We start from the raw sequence: 13,027 nt of genomic DNA on the forward strand, positions 1-13,027 counted from the left end.
CACAAGCAATCAACGTCAAGAGCCTCAGCGAGTCAACAGAGCAGTAATTTTCATGAGGGAAATGTGTCATGACTCATATGGTGTTTGCTTATCGGCAGTCACGGACGGGCAGCTCCTACCTTCATGTAGTTTTGTTCCACTGATGCGCTAAAATGCTACCATCTAAAAAAGTTGCTAGCACATACTTTATGTCAGGAAAAAGTAGAGCTTGGAACTGAGCTGAGGTTGTGTCTATTGTAGATGCCTGGTCTTTAGAACTCGGGAAAAATAGTTTGCACTTTATAGGTATAAAGTGCATAGTTTATCTCAGACAGTGTCTCAGAATTGCACTCTTCCCAGACAGAAGCAATTCCAAGATCATGATTTATGGATTTTAAGATGCACGCTGTAGACAGAATTCAGATTTACTTGGGGTGAACCTTTTGGTAAGAAGATATTTTATTAAAGAGTCAATATTCTCTCTTATGACTTTTTGACTTTAATTTTGTTTTTGTTTTTTTCTGATCTAGCATTTGTATTTGGAGTCTGTGTTTTCAAAGCTGCAAACACTGGAATAAGAAAACGTGTACCCTTTCAGCCCTGCACGTTCTGAGTCAGAATTCTTTCTGTTCCTTTTGTTTCATTGTCTCAAACAAACTTGTTAAAAGCTTTCAGGCGCTACTTTTATGTACACTTCACAGTCAGTAATGAGGCAGCTAGAATCCCTGCTCGAAAGCATGTTTGAAGTTATGATGTTGCTGAAATTTTACCAAACAATCTGTATCTTAGCTTCATTTTACCAACCAAAAGTCCAAAAGCTTTTGACAGCAAAGCATTAGCCGATCTCTCCTGATTAATTGATAGAATCTGTCCACCATCAGACATTTCATGTTCAACACTTGCCTTTGACTCAAACAGCAAATCAGCCTTTCATCATCACGTTGGCACCTCAAAAGTCCAACGCTGTCTTATGTTTTGGGTCCAAAGCAGAGAGGAGAGACTTTGGAGTGAGTTAGCTCCAAAAGTCTACAATATCTGCCTCGCCGCACCAGGCAAACACTTTCTGTAGCGGTTTCTTAAAATGTAAGAAAAATGAAGGAAGCAGGCAATTATTTATGACACTGCCACTTGGCCAAAGCTGGAGTCTGACTGTACCATCTGCTGCATTAGAATTCAAGCGTCATCAGACCCGGCTAAGTTTTTCCAAATTGTAGGCTCAGTTTCCTGTTCTTAGTTGACTGGGAATGAGATGTGGTCTTCTGCTGCTGTAGCCCATCTACATGAAAGCACAGAGATGCTCTTCTGCATATATTGGTTGTAATGACTTGCTATTTGAGTTATTGAGCCTTCCCATCATCTTGAAGCAATCTGGTCTTGTTGAACTTCAATGGGCCGTCTTGACCATACCCACTCGGTTAAATGCACTGAGTTGCTGTCCTGCGATTGGTTGGTTGGTTAGATATTTGCATGAACGAGCAGTTTTTGTACATAACAAAGTGGCTTTATCACTGGTCTAGTAAAAAAGTTGTTAGTAAGCCTTGGAAGTTTTTTATTCTTTTTAGCCTTAGACAGACAAAGTTATCAAAACAGTAATTACACAAGTTAGAAGCTGACTTTTAAGGACACTCGAACATTAGGCAGCTACGCAGTCAAGTGTTTTCCTGCTAATATGTAGGAGTCAAACAAACAATAAAGACAGGACTTAATCATTATTGAACTATGACTCTGAAATCCTTTACCAGACAACAATGGAGAAACATTTTACTCCTACAACACATGACCCTCTCCCAGCTTTTTTTTTCAACGTGCTGCTGTCATCCAATTCAAAATGCAATTATATTTAATAAAATCATGAATTATTTTAATTTGAATGAATATTTCAATTGTAATTTTTTAATGAGGTTGTGCATGTGAACGGGGGTTTTGCTGTTGATTATTGCTGCTGTTCTTTGTCTGTTGGATGAAGCATGCTCTGAACAGATAAAATTGAGGTGAGGTCTCTTAACAGCTAATCTTACTCCTTTTACAAAGAACCACCATTAACCAGCCAACTACACAGCTGAGGTTACAGCAACAAATTAATAAAATTGATGAAAACAAACCTCGAAGCCATACTTCATCTGCACATCTCTTCACCAACATTTTCCCAGCGCATTTTTAACTTGTTATATTGTCTCCAAGAGACCAAATAATTAAACAGTCCACATTTAAAGCTTCAATAACTGATGTTTTTGATCAGCTTGGGTCAGTGCAACATCTTATAACCCCATTGCAATACCAGTTTATGCATCTAGCATAGAGCAATGCTGCTAGTTGGGTTCTAGGACACCGCATTGCTTCTGTTTTGGTCTGTACTGCATCCTGTAGCGAAATACTCCAGTAACACACTATTTTATGCCATTTTATTGCAGGGCAGAAACAGCATAGCAGGTTTATTATTGCTTTTTTTAATGTAAACAGAAGTAATGACTAAAGTGGAGTTGATAAGAGTGTTGAGAGTGAACCGAAATATTAAAGATATGGCCAATAAAAGCCAAAACAGGGAGTTATCTACATTTACTCAATAAAGCACCTAAATAAACTAACCAATTACTTTGACTGCTTTATAATCAAACCTTGCTTTTAGATGTTTTTTGTGGGAATAATTCAAGAACATTAAACAAATAGCGTCCTGCTCAGGTAATAAAGTGTCTGGTCTTCAGCAGAAGTCCCCATTAGCTAGCTTTTTGGGTCATTAAACTAATGACTATATTAACATTTGTTTACCCGGCCCCCGCCCTGCTCTGTTACTCACTGCGAAGCACACTACCAGCCTAAGGAGATTCATTTTCACCAACTTGCACACGCTTATTGTTCATTTGCTCTTTGCTCCCCCCTGTAGGACAATCCGGGAGCACCTGGGAGAGCAGGAGGTCTCGATCTCTCTGACCATCGAGTCTCTGGAGGAGGCCGACCTGGGCAACTACTCCTGCTACGTGGAGAATGGCAACGGGCGGCGACAGGCCAACGTCCAACTCGTCAAGAAAGGTGAGCCAAGCTCACAGATTCACGTGCAAGCTGGAAAAAGAAAAATTGGTATTTAAATCAGGAAGTGCATTTCAACATAAATCTAGCAGATGAATAGAGTAGCCTTTATATTTAATAATAGGATGTTACAGCTTTCCAGGACAAGAGCATCATTTAATACCACAGGCTTCCACTCTTGACAGTGGAGAGAATCTCCTGCAGCAGTTCACCAAGTAATAAGAAGAACTACTGGCGGGATCCTGGGAGTTGACCAGTTGTTTCCTGCCTCGGGCGGGGAAAGAAAATAGGACAGTTTGGTGGATAGTGCATAAAGCCTATTCATCCACCTCAGCCTGAGGAAGCATCAGTTTGCGTGGGGGAGAGAGAGAAAGAGAAATTACTTACTGAGAGAGGCAGCCTTTGGTGTTGTGATGCCAGACAAGCTGTTTGAGTGTCTGGCAGTGACCTCTCCCAACACACAAATCCTCCTTTGATCGCTGAACTCTCACTCATTTTCTCATCTTTCATCACTGGCGACTGTCTCCTCCGCCCCTTCCCCGCTTCCAGGGTTTTTATCCAAGCAAACTTTTTTTTAAATTTCCCTATGATTTCGCCTCACTGAGGATCGACTGTTTGAAAGTTGATTCCATGATGATTTTTTTAGAGAGATGCAGATCTTCAGTGTGGTTATGTAAGTCTTTTTTTCATATTTTTTTATTAGGCAAGGCCAGAGGAAGCGAGGGGGGGGGAGGTGTCTTTGCATCCTTAAAGTTGTCAGCATTGAATACATTAACATAGTAAGATATTTCTCTTCTCTTTTAAGCCTACTGCTTTGGATCCAGCTTTGATGCCAGCCCAGTTCCCCTCCATTTGCTATATTAAAGGGGCTTATGCTGCAAAGTCGAATCTCAGAATAAACAGGGGAAGATTAGCCCTGTCCTCTCGCAGCATAGCGAGACCACATGAAATTGACTCAATTCAGTGTTGTTTGGGGTTTTGTGCTGCGTCCGTAGAGCGCAGGTTCCATGCAGGACTAGTTAGTGTTAACACTGCTTTTCTAAAATGCGTCTCCTCACTTGTGTCGTGGAGCTGAAAACAGCACTCTGTACTCTTTCCCCTCGTTGTAGATAATCATGGCGCATCAGTCAGAATATGCATAGCATGAAGTCTTAGCATCCTTATTTCCACTTCTTCTTGCTTCGAGAAGTTGGAATTCTCCCAGCATTAACAACATCGGCAGCACTGACAGTAAATTGCTCCCAGCACTGGAAGTTCAGCGTAGATTCTCCATTTGTTAAAGTGAAGAGCAGCAGGTTCAGGTTTCCAAATTTTATTTTGCTACTGAATGAGTGCTTCGCCTTTTCATCATCCCTCTTTTCATCCACATCCCTAGACGATGAGAGATGCAGAAATGGGGGCAAGAGAACGAGATGATGAATTGCCCGATGCCATGTGGCTCCATCAAATCCAGCCTTCTAGTCGTCAGGAGCTAATTTGTCTTAATCTGTCCCTCTGCAGCGCTGCTACAATATGGATGCCAGGCAGAGAAGAATTGGCCTCCTCTGCTGTAATCTCTGCTGCTTGAGAAGCAGCTGGCTCGTTATTCTGTCCAGATATCTGAGCGGAGAAGCGGTGGGCGCTACGGCAGGACGGCAGACTGAGAGGGTGGCGGGGGAAAGGACGGTAAAGAAGAAGTGAGGGATCCGGGTTCTCGTGGTGCTTGTTAGCTGCGGCACCTCTCTCAGAGAAAACTAAGTCGGGATGATACTTGGTGGCCAAAGTGACAGAAACTGAGGCAAAGCGAGAAAGTCTGAGACTCAGTGGGGTAAAGCTGTGTTTATGCTTCCCCGCGTTCGTTTTGAGTATTTTTTTTGCGCTCGCGCATATGTTCGTCCGTGAGTTTGGCTGAAGGTCGACGCGGGACAGGCGTGATGAAGCGGCACGCGCCGTGCTCGTTAGCTCTCCAGAACATCATCCTTCATCACGCGAGCTGTCAGCCTGATGGCCGCTGCAGTGGGACGGGCATCGCGCAGTCCAGCGGGGTTAAACGTGCGTCCGTGATGGATGGTGATGCACACGAGGCCTCTCTGTCCGTGTTTATGTGTATGCGCAGCTTTGCAGTCAGTCCAGGTTTTTTACTGTTGTCCATTAGTCAGCCAATGAAGGCTGACCACCCAGATTTTGTGAGGCGTAGCCAATAAGAAAACTGCAAAAGATGGACAGAAAACACTGTAACAAAGAAAAAGCCTTGAAAATGAGACAAGAGCACGAAAAGACAAAGCAAACGACCTGAATTTCAAGGCAACTTACTAGACCGTGCAGCCTAATGGTTGAGTCCATTGTCCAGTAGTGTGACATATCACCTTCAATTTGCCCGAGGCAAACTCTGACTGAATAATGTCATTGTATGGACCTTTTTTAAGATACCATGAGTAGATAAACACTCTGTGCAATAGTTTTAAGGCTCATTTATTTACCCCCAAGGAGCCAGACTTCAGCAGTAGTTCTCCAGGCTTTCAGAAGCTCTTTCATTGTTTTTCTTTGAACATTAGCTGCTTTTTTCTTTGTAGTGCAGTCCTTGTACCTGACCATTTTTAGTTAGTTGAGCCACTTGGCACTGACATAACTCAAGGGATGAGCCGGTGTTGTCTACACATGACAGACAATTTGCAAAGATCCCATTTTAAATAGTGTTTTTGATTTGTACTGGCATAAAATTGCATTTTTGCACCAACAGAGTGATTCCGAAAGAGTTATTTGTAGAAAACGTGCCATATCTCAACACGGTGTGCAATGTGTCCTTAAAAAGTTTGAGGAAATTCGACAAGTAGAGGATAAAAGTGGCAGGCCTTAAAAACTACCTACAGCAAATACACAATGTCTGAGTCAAGTCATGTTCTTAAGAAACAGGACAAAAAATCCAGTAAAGACCTGACACAGGACATGAGAGATGCATCTGATCCTTTAGTTGAGCCAGGTTTGCTGAAGCCTCAAAAATGGAAGTGTGGCTGTGAAGACGGCATTTTTATGGAATGGAAACAGTGAAAAAAGACTGAGGTATGCCATATTGCACAAGAACTGGACTGAAAATCAGTGGAAACAAGTCTGATGAAGTGATGAAATGAAAAGTCTATGAGGAGGTACAACAGCGAGTGTCCATAGTCATCTGTGAAACACAGTGGAGGCTATGTCATGGTTTGAGGAGCACTTTAGACAGTGGTGTTGGAGATTCTATAAAAACTGAATTCTTAAAAGTACCATCTGATTTTGGTTCACCATGAAATACCATCTGGAAAGCATCTGATTGGTAACATCTTCATTTTTCAGCATGACCATAACACCAATCATGGATTGGCCTCCCCAGAGCTCGAACCTCAACATTATGAAGCAGTTTGGGATCATCACGACAGAGAACAGAAGAAAAGGCAGCCAACATCCAAAGAAGAGCCCTGAATGTCCTTTAACAAGCCTGGGGAACTATTCCTGAAGATTAACTAAAGAAATGAATGTTCAGGCTGTGATCAAGAATAAACGGGGTCATACCAAATATTCACTTTCAAGCTTGTTAGAATTGTATAAAAAGTGGTTTTGCCTGCGTTTCCATGCATGTTCATTCACATTACAGTAAATCACTGCACATATTTCTCATTTTCTTGGCAAAATATGAAGAAATGAGGGGTGACTCAAGACTTTTGCACATCAACGTAAAACTGAATTATCACCAGTGAAGTTCCTAGAATTTAGCGTCCGCTCATGTTTTCATGAGATAATGCCGGGCTGCAGTGATGACAGATGGCAGGAAGCGCAGGCTGCTTCGATCTGTTTGTGTACCGGGCAGTTCAGCTAACAGCCAGGAGCTTCACCTCTCAGCAGCCGCTCTCATGTAACTGATCTTCATAAGCGCGGTGCTCAGATCTGTCACATGCTATTGTCGCACTAGTTGCCTCAGTGTGAGTTTTCTTTTTTTTATTATTATTATCCAGTCAAGCCAGGAGGCGTTTAATGACAGGTATAGAACTGGCTGTACTTTCATTCTGCTTTGAGTTATGTGTCATCTGGATCCGGTCCAGCCACAATAAGCGACACGCAAAAGATGGAGAGGAAAAGCGAGAAAAAGTGACACAAACACACGCTGAATGAATGCAGCCACGGGAGACTCATAAAGCCTTTTTTGCAAACAAATGTGGAGGTGCAACAAAGCCATTTCACAGAGTCTTTAATAATAAATAGCTTTTTTTAACCATCGTGACTGCGTCACGCATTACCACTTGATTAATTATTTACTGCTGTTCCGTTACTGGATACAAACCTGCTCCAGTGCACCACAGTGTAAAAGAAAAGAAATACAAGGGAATTAGAAAAGCAAAGGACTAAGAATTTGTGATAAAATAAAGGTAGTCTTGCAGAGTCAAATGTCTGCAGTAAAATGATTTTTTTGTTTTTTTAAGGGAAACAAAACCTCGTAATGACTATTGTGATTACAAAATCCTCAAATCTTAAAAACCTGTTTAACTTTTTTCTGAAAATTACAAAAAGCTTGAAAGTAGCCACGGATTATAAAAGAAGGAGGATGGTTAATTGATAGTTGGAAACAAGTCGGTCTAAGCAGTTGCTTTCTGGAGAAATAAGGGAAATTGATTGCACTGCTGATCAATTTGCAAAGGAGGAAAGGCATGAAAAATGCTAATGAGAAGCACCCGTGTTATCCACATTTACTGGAAATCAGAGAAATTTTTGCAGGGTTTGATTTTTGGCACTTTGTGGAAGACTGGATATCCTGCTTGTTTTTTCCTCTCACTCCTCTCTGTTTTTTACCCCCCATCCCCACTCCACCCTATGTTTTGGCTTACTAGCGGAGCTGATGTACACTGTGGAGCTTGCCGGAGGTCTGGGAGCCATCCTGATGCTGCTCATCTGCCTCGTGACGCTGTACAAGTGCTACCGGATCGAGCTCATGCTCTTCTACAGGAACCACTTCGGCAGCGAGGATATAGATGGAGGTAAGATGTTGTTATTCATTTTAATAATATTTGGCGACGAGTCCTTTCCCTCAGTGTGAATCAAATCTCCAAACCTGAACCGATATCACCTAAGAAAACACCGGAGCCATTTTTCATATCTTAAAGCTGCACATGGCACGGTTTTATGTAAATGTATGCATCTTTTCTAAGTATAAATAACACAGAGAGGAGCAAACGATAGTTTCTCATTCACAAATCTTTTCAATCCATATGCAGTAGACTGTCCCCGAAACAGCATCACCGTCCTTGATGTGGCTCCTTTTCTTGTCGTCTTTGTTAACAAAAAAAAAAAAAAGGTTCACGCTGAGGGTGCTGTTTCCTTATATAACAAAGCACAACCTCTGGGTAACGGAGACTGGATTGTTCAAACAGTTTTCCCTGGTTACGTTTCAGAGCCTCCAACATGCAAAGCTGCACAGTTTAGCTTTAAGGGGACAGCGCGGCCTTGATCACTTAAGCACTGTGAGCGCGGCAGCAGCTGCTGCTGATGTACTTTCTATTTTAGGGGACATTTAGTCACTGTGTGTATTTTTTTCCCCATTATTATTCTGTTGCAGATGGGGTAACTAACACCCACTCACCCAGTAATGCGAACGCTTGTAGTTCACATATGCTGCTTTCACCATGTTACCCAACGTGTCACTGTCACTTTATTCAGAGCTGCTTATCTTGTAAACCTGTTTTTTGGTTATACTGAAACAGCTGCTGTTTTGTGGGATTATACGGCATCGATCTATTCACAGTTCTCAACGGCTCACAAGAGTAAAATATAGGACAATAACCACTTTGTCACGAAGAATAAACAGCAGTTGATTGCACTGAATTTTTTCACCAATCACAAGTAGTTGCTGCTCAACCTCTGGGCGCCTACTTTCAACATTTAAACATTAAATGTAGACATTTTTGTGTTTCATAAAGCATATTAGCTCAGGTTGAACTTTTCATTTCATGACACTCCAGATGTTTTCAGTTGGTGAAAAGTCTGGACTGCAGACAGCCCATTTAAATCATTGGAGTCTACTCTTATGCCATCACTGACGCAGGCTTTCAAACTGAGCGTCGATGGTTCCTGTCCTCTTTAGTCTGAAAGATGTGGTGTCCATGTTTATCACATCACAAAGACCTTCAAATTATGAATCGTCTGATCAAAGAACAGTTTTCCACTTTGCCTCATTCCATTTTGAACAAGCTTCAGCTAAGAGAAGATGCTGTTATTTCTGGATTATGCTCATATGGGATTCCTGCAAGTGTTCCTGAGTCCATGCAGTGATTTCCACGACAGAACGATGTGCTTTTATTGTAGTGCTGACCAACGGCTCGAAGATCACTGGCATCCAAAACAGATTTTTAGCCTTGTCTCTTGCACACAAAGATTTGTCCAGATTCTCTGAATTATTTAATTCTGTAGATGATGAGATATTCAAAGTCTTTGCATTGGGTTTTGTAAATGTCAGAAAAGGCAATGGAGTAAGGAACCTGACAAACTGACAACGTCTAAGGAAAGCACACAGATAAATATATACAGAGATGTCACAATCATACAATAATGAAGCTGAAGAAAGAACAAAGTCAGAAAGTAAAAACCACAGCAAGCCAAACAAAGAAAATAAATACATGTCAAAATAAAGCCAGTTCTAGATCAGAAAGTGAAGTCAATGAAAAGTGCAATTCCTTATGCGGCCACTTGAGGCCGCCTCTAAAATTAGTCAGTCCTCACAGACACCCATGTTAAAATGCTCAACAAAGAAACTGTTTTGGTTCTATAGCAATTAAGAAGTTAAGTAGCTTTTCTTTCCAAGCTCCTTAGAATACCATGACCCTGATGACTGAGAACCTACACGCAGTGTTGCCAACTTAGCGACTTTGTCGCTATATTTAGCGAGTTTTCAGACCCCCTAGACGGTCTGAAAAAAGACGTGAAAGCGCATATCGCTTTTACTCTCAACAAGCAGCGGGTGCTGTAACGCAGTCAGTTCTTCTTTTACTCTTATGCTGTTTTGAGGATCACAAGGTTTAAAACTACTTATAAACACACACACACAAAGTAACTCCACCAGAGTCCCTATTTCGGGTCACTTTTGCCGGTCAAAGCCCGGGTAAAGAAGCAGGGTTGGAATTGTGACATTAAAAAAACAATAATTGCTAAAAATAAATTTAATTTGTAGTTCTAAATAAATTCTAAATGCATTTAGGACGTTTTTTACTCACTTTATGTCTCTTCCACGATGTTATTTCTCTCTCCAACAACATAGATTACAATTACATTAGCATGACCAATTATGCAAATTAGGCGATGACGTCATTTAGCGACTTCTAGCGACTTTTAGGACCGCCAATAGCGATTTTCCTTACTGAGGAGTTGGCAACACTGCCTACACGCCTATAGCAATACATTTTTTAACAGCTAACTATAAGCTAGCTATAAACAGGCTAAATGTTCACTGAACCAACCTTTGTGAACTATGTTAAGCCTCAAAATTGAGCTTTACTAGGAGGGTGCTCACACCTAATTTAAGTCATTGAATTAAACCTCTTGTACATCTTTATGATCTTTCTCCCTTTTGGAGCATTTTAAACTCAGTTAAGTGCTAAACAGTAGCTTACTAACCTAGCATTAGCATTAGCCAATGACATCCCATCTAGCTCCAGAAATCCAATTCAATTCAACTTTATTAATATTGAAGTGTCAAATCATAACAACAGTTATCTCAAGGTGCTTTATATTGTAAGGTAAAGACCCAACATGGGGGTGAACAAAATGCTAAAATCCAAATTTGAAAACCAGTGGCGAAAGTCATGGTGGCTGTATCTATTTAAAAGCTAGGTTTTGTTTTCATGACATTGACACAGAAGCCACAGGCAGACGTTTAGAGTACAATAGAAACCCAGGGAAACTACAAAGATCACAACAGCCTCTCTAACTGCAGCCGCAGTAGCTTCAGTCACAATAGAGAAGTCCATTACCTTTTGATTTCCTGGTGACAACAGTCTTATTTAACCGTCTAAAAGTTTATCAGACACACAGCAGCTTATGCGCAACAGGATTTTGCAGCCTGATTCTCACAACAGCAGCAATTTGTTCTTTCAGCATTCTTTCTGCATTTTTTTTTAATTTCTAAGGCAATAGAGTCTTGTGATTTCTGATGTCCATTTTTATTCCTCATGAATGCAAACCACATGTGAGAAACCATGTGAGCTAAAGGGTAATATATTCAGCCGCACATTCGCCATAAAGCGAATCAAAACACATCGCCCCGCGTGCAAGACAAAAACATAAACTCTGAGGCCCCATTACCAATAGTACACAGGGGAAAAAACAGGAAAAAAATCGGGCCTGGTAGATGAGTCTTGGCTTGAGAATGCATCAAACTGAGACAAGGAGCAAGTTTTAATTTGATTCCCCTGTAATGAGTCTCTGAAGTACCAGCCCTGCAATGAATTCAGGGAGAATGAGATTACTTCAGAGAGGCTGAGGGACTGCACGCGGTGGAAACAGAGTCAGCAAGAGACAGAGTTATAAAGGTAAAAAAAGGAGGGATTCTGTAGCCCGCTGCTCTCCTCGTACCCTCCCGGCTCTGCTTAACTGTGATGGTTGCTACATCAGACGTTTCAATGAAAGCCATTACCTCTGGCTATGTCAGGCTTCCGGCCCTGGGTCTTTGCCGTAATGGATGGCCCAGAGGCATTTGTGTTGGGGGGAGAAAAAAGCAAAAAACAAAAAAGAAAGGGTGGCGGGAGGGGAAAAAAGGCGCGCCTTGAACTTAATGCCAAACAGCAATTGTCTCGTTTAATTGCGCCACCTGAGTGAATGCTGGGAGAGAGAAACAGATTTTCAATTTGCTCTCCACTAGAAGGGGATCAGGTTCAATAAGACACAGCACTCTGCCTCTGGAGCTCTCAGGAGACCCCCCCTCACCCCACCCCCGATACTTCCCAGCACGCCGCGGTCTATTAGATCTCTTCACCGCCACCTCTTGGCATTCAATCGCATCTGCATCTAACAAGGCACGTACGTAAAATAGGGGGTAAGGCATTAAACGGGCTGGAAATGAAGAAAAAACAGTCAGAAGGTGGTTAACCGAGATCTCATCACTATGGTAACTGCTGCACTGACAGGGCCATATAGCTGCACTTTTCATCAATAAAGCGCTTAAGCCAGTGTCTCCAATGCACAGATAAATATTTATATATCTATTTTATGTTTCCCCCGGCGTAGCTGCACACGCTGCCAAGAACTTGTATGTGTTTCTCGGCGGCCACTCGAAGCACTAATTGAACGCCTACCTCCCTCTTCTGCCAGATGCAAAATTGTAAGCTTTACGCAACAATAGGACGGACCGTCGGCTATTTGTCAGCGGCGCAATTTAGTTAAAGACCACTCGCTTGTCACATTGTGTGGGTGTCAGTGGAATCAATAATAGGCTTCATGATGACAACAGCCAAGCGGGCTTGACAAAGAGGTGGGAGCTCATCAACACTCTGCCATAAATACCAATGTCAGCGTTGTCAGCGTGCTGCGGAATTATGAGTCTCCGTCTGCGTTCGGCGCGGTTTGGCGATACTGAATATCAGGGGTTTTTCCACAGGGGGCTGTAATGCATCCTGTTTGAAGTAGTGTGTCTAACACAGGTCAGCGTTAAGTAGCTCATCTGTGATGACAAAGTCAAGTAGAAATGAGAGAGCTTTGTAATAAATACTCTTTGTATGAGGAGTTTGTGTTAAGAAATGGCAGTTTGTAATGCTTAAACAGTTACTATTGTTTCCTTCTTCTCAAAGAGGGAAATTCCGAGAAACTAAGAACAAACTGAACAGTCGGTAAGAGGATTTCCCCTTTGGCCTTCAAGATGTCAATACTGATCCTCTGATTCAAAAGGAGCCCGTTAGGATGTTCGGGCACCTGTTTAGGATGCTTTGTCGGTCAGAAGGTGAGTTGGCTGCACCCCTGTCCCCTTCTCCACTCTGACGGAAGGCACTAAATATGAGGAAAGGGGGTGAAATGAGGATTTAAGGATGCACAAACC

At 42.0% G+C, this 13,027-nt stretch overlaps 1 protein-coding gene across 2 annotated transcripts in view; it reads left to right on the forward strand.

The window, feature by feature from the left end:
• The window catches only part of LOC102779280 (interleukin-1 receptor accessory protein-like 1-B), a 331,658-nt gene that overhangs the window by 302,815 nt on the left and 15,816 nt on the right, over positions 1-13,027 (forward strand). For both annotated transcript variants that reach the window (XM_035909888.2, XM_035909889.2), the window contains exons 8-9: positions 2,861-3,006; positions 7,839-7,985. In XM_035909888.2, coding sequence (XP_035765781.1) covers positions 2,861-3,006; positions 7,839-7,985 — 293 coding nt within the window. The remainder of the gene's footprint in view (positions 1-2,860; positions 3,007-7,838; positions 7,986-13,027) is intronic.

Source organism: Neolamprologus brichardi, chromosome 23 (assembly GCF_056152115.1).
Source record: "Neolamprologus brichardi isolate AB-2024 chromosome 23, ASM5615211v1, whole genome shotgun sequence".
Taxonomy (NCBI): Eukaryota; Metazoa; Chordata; class Actinopteri; order Cichliformes; family Cichlidae; genus Neolamprologus; species Neolamprologus brichardi.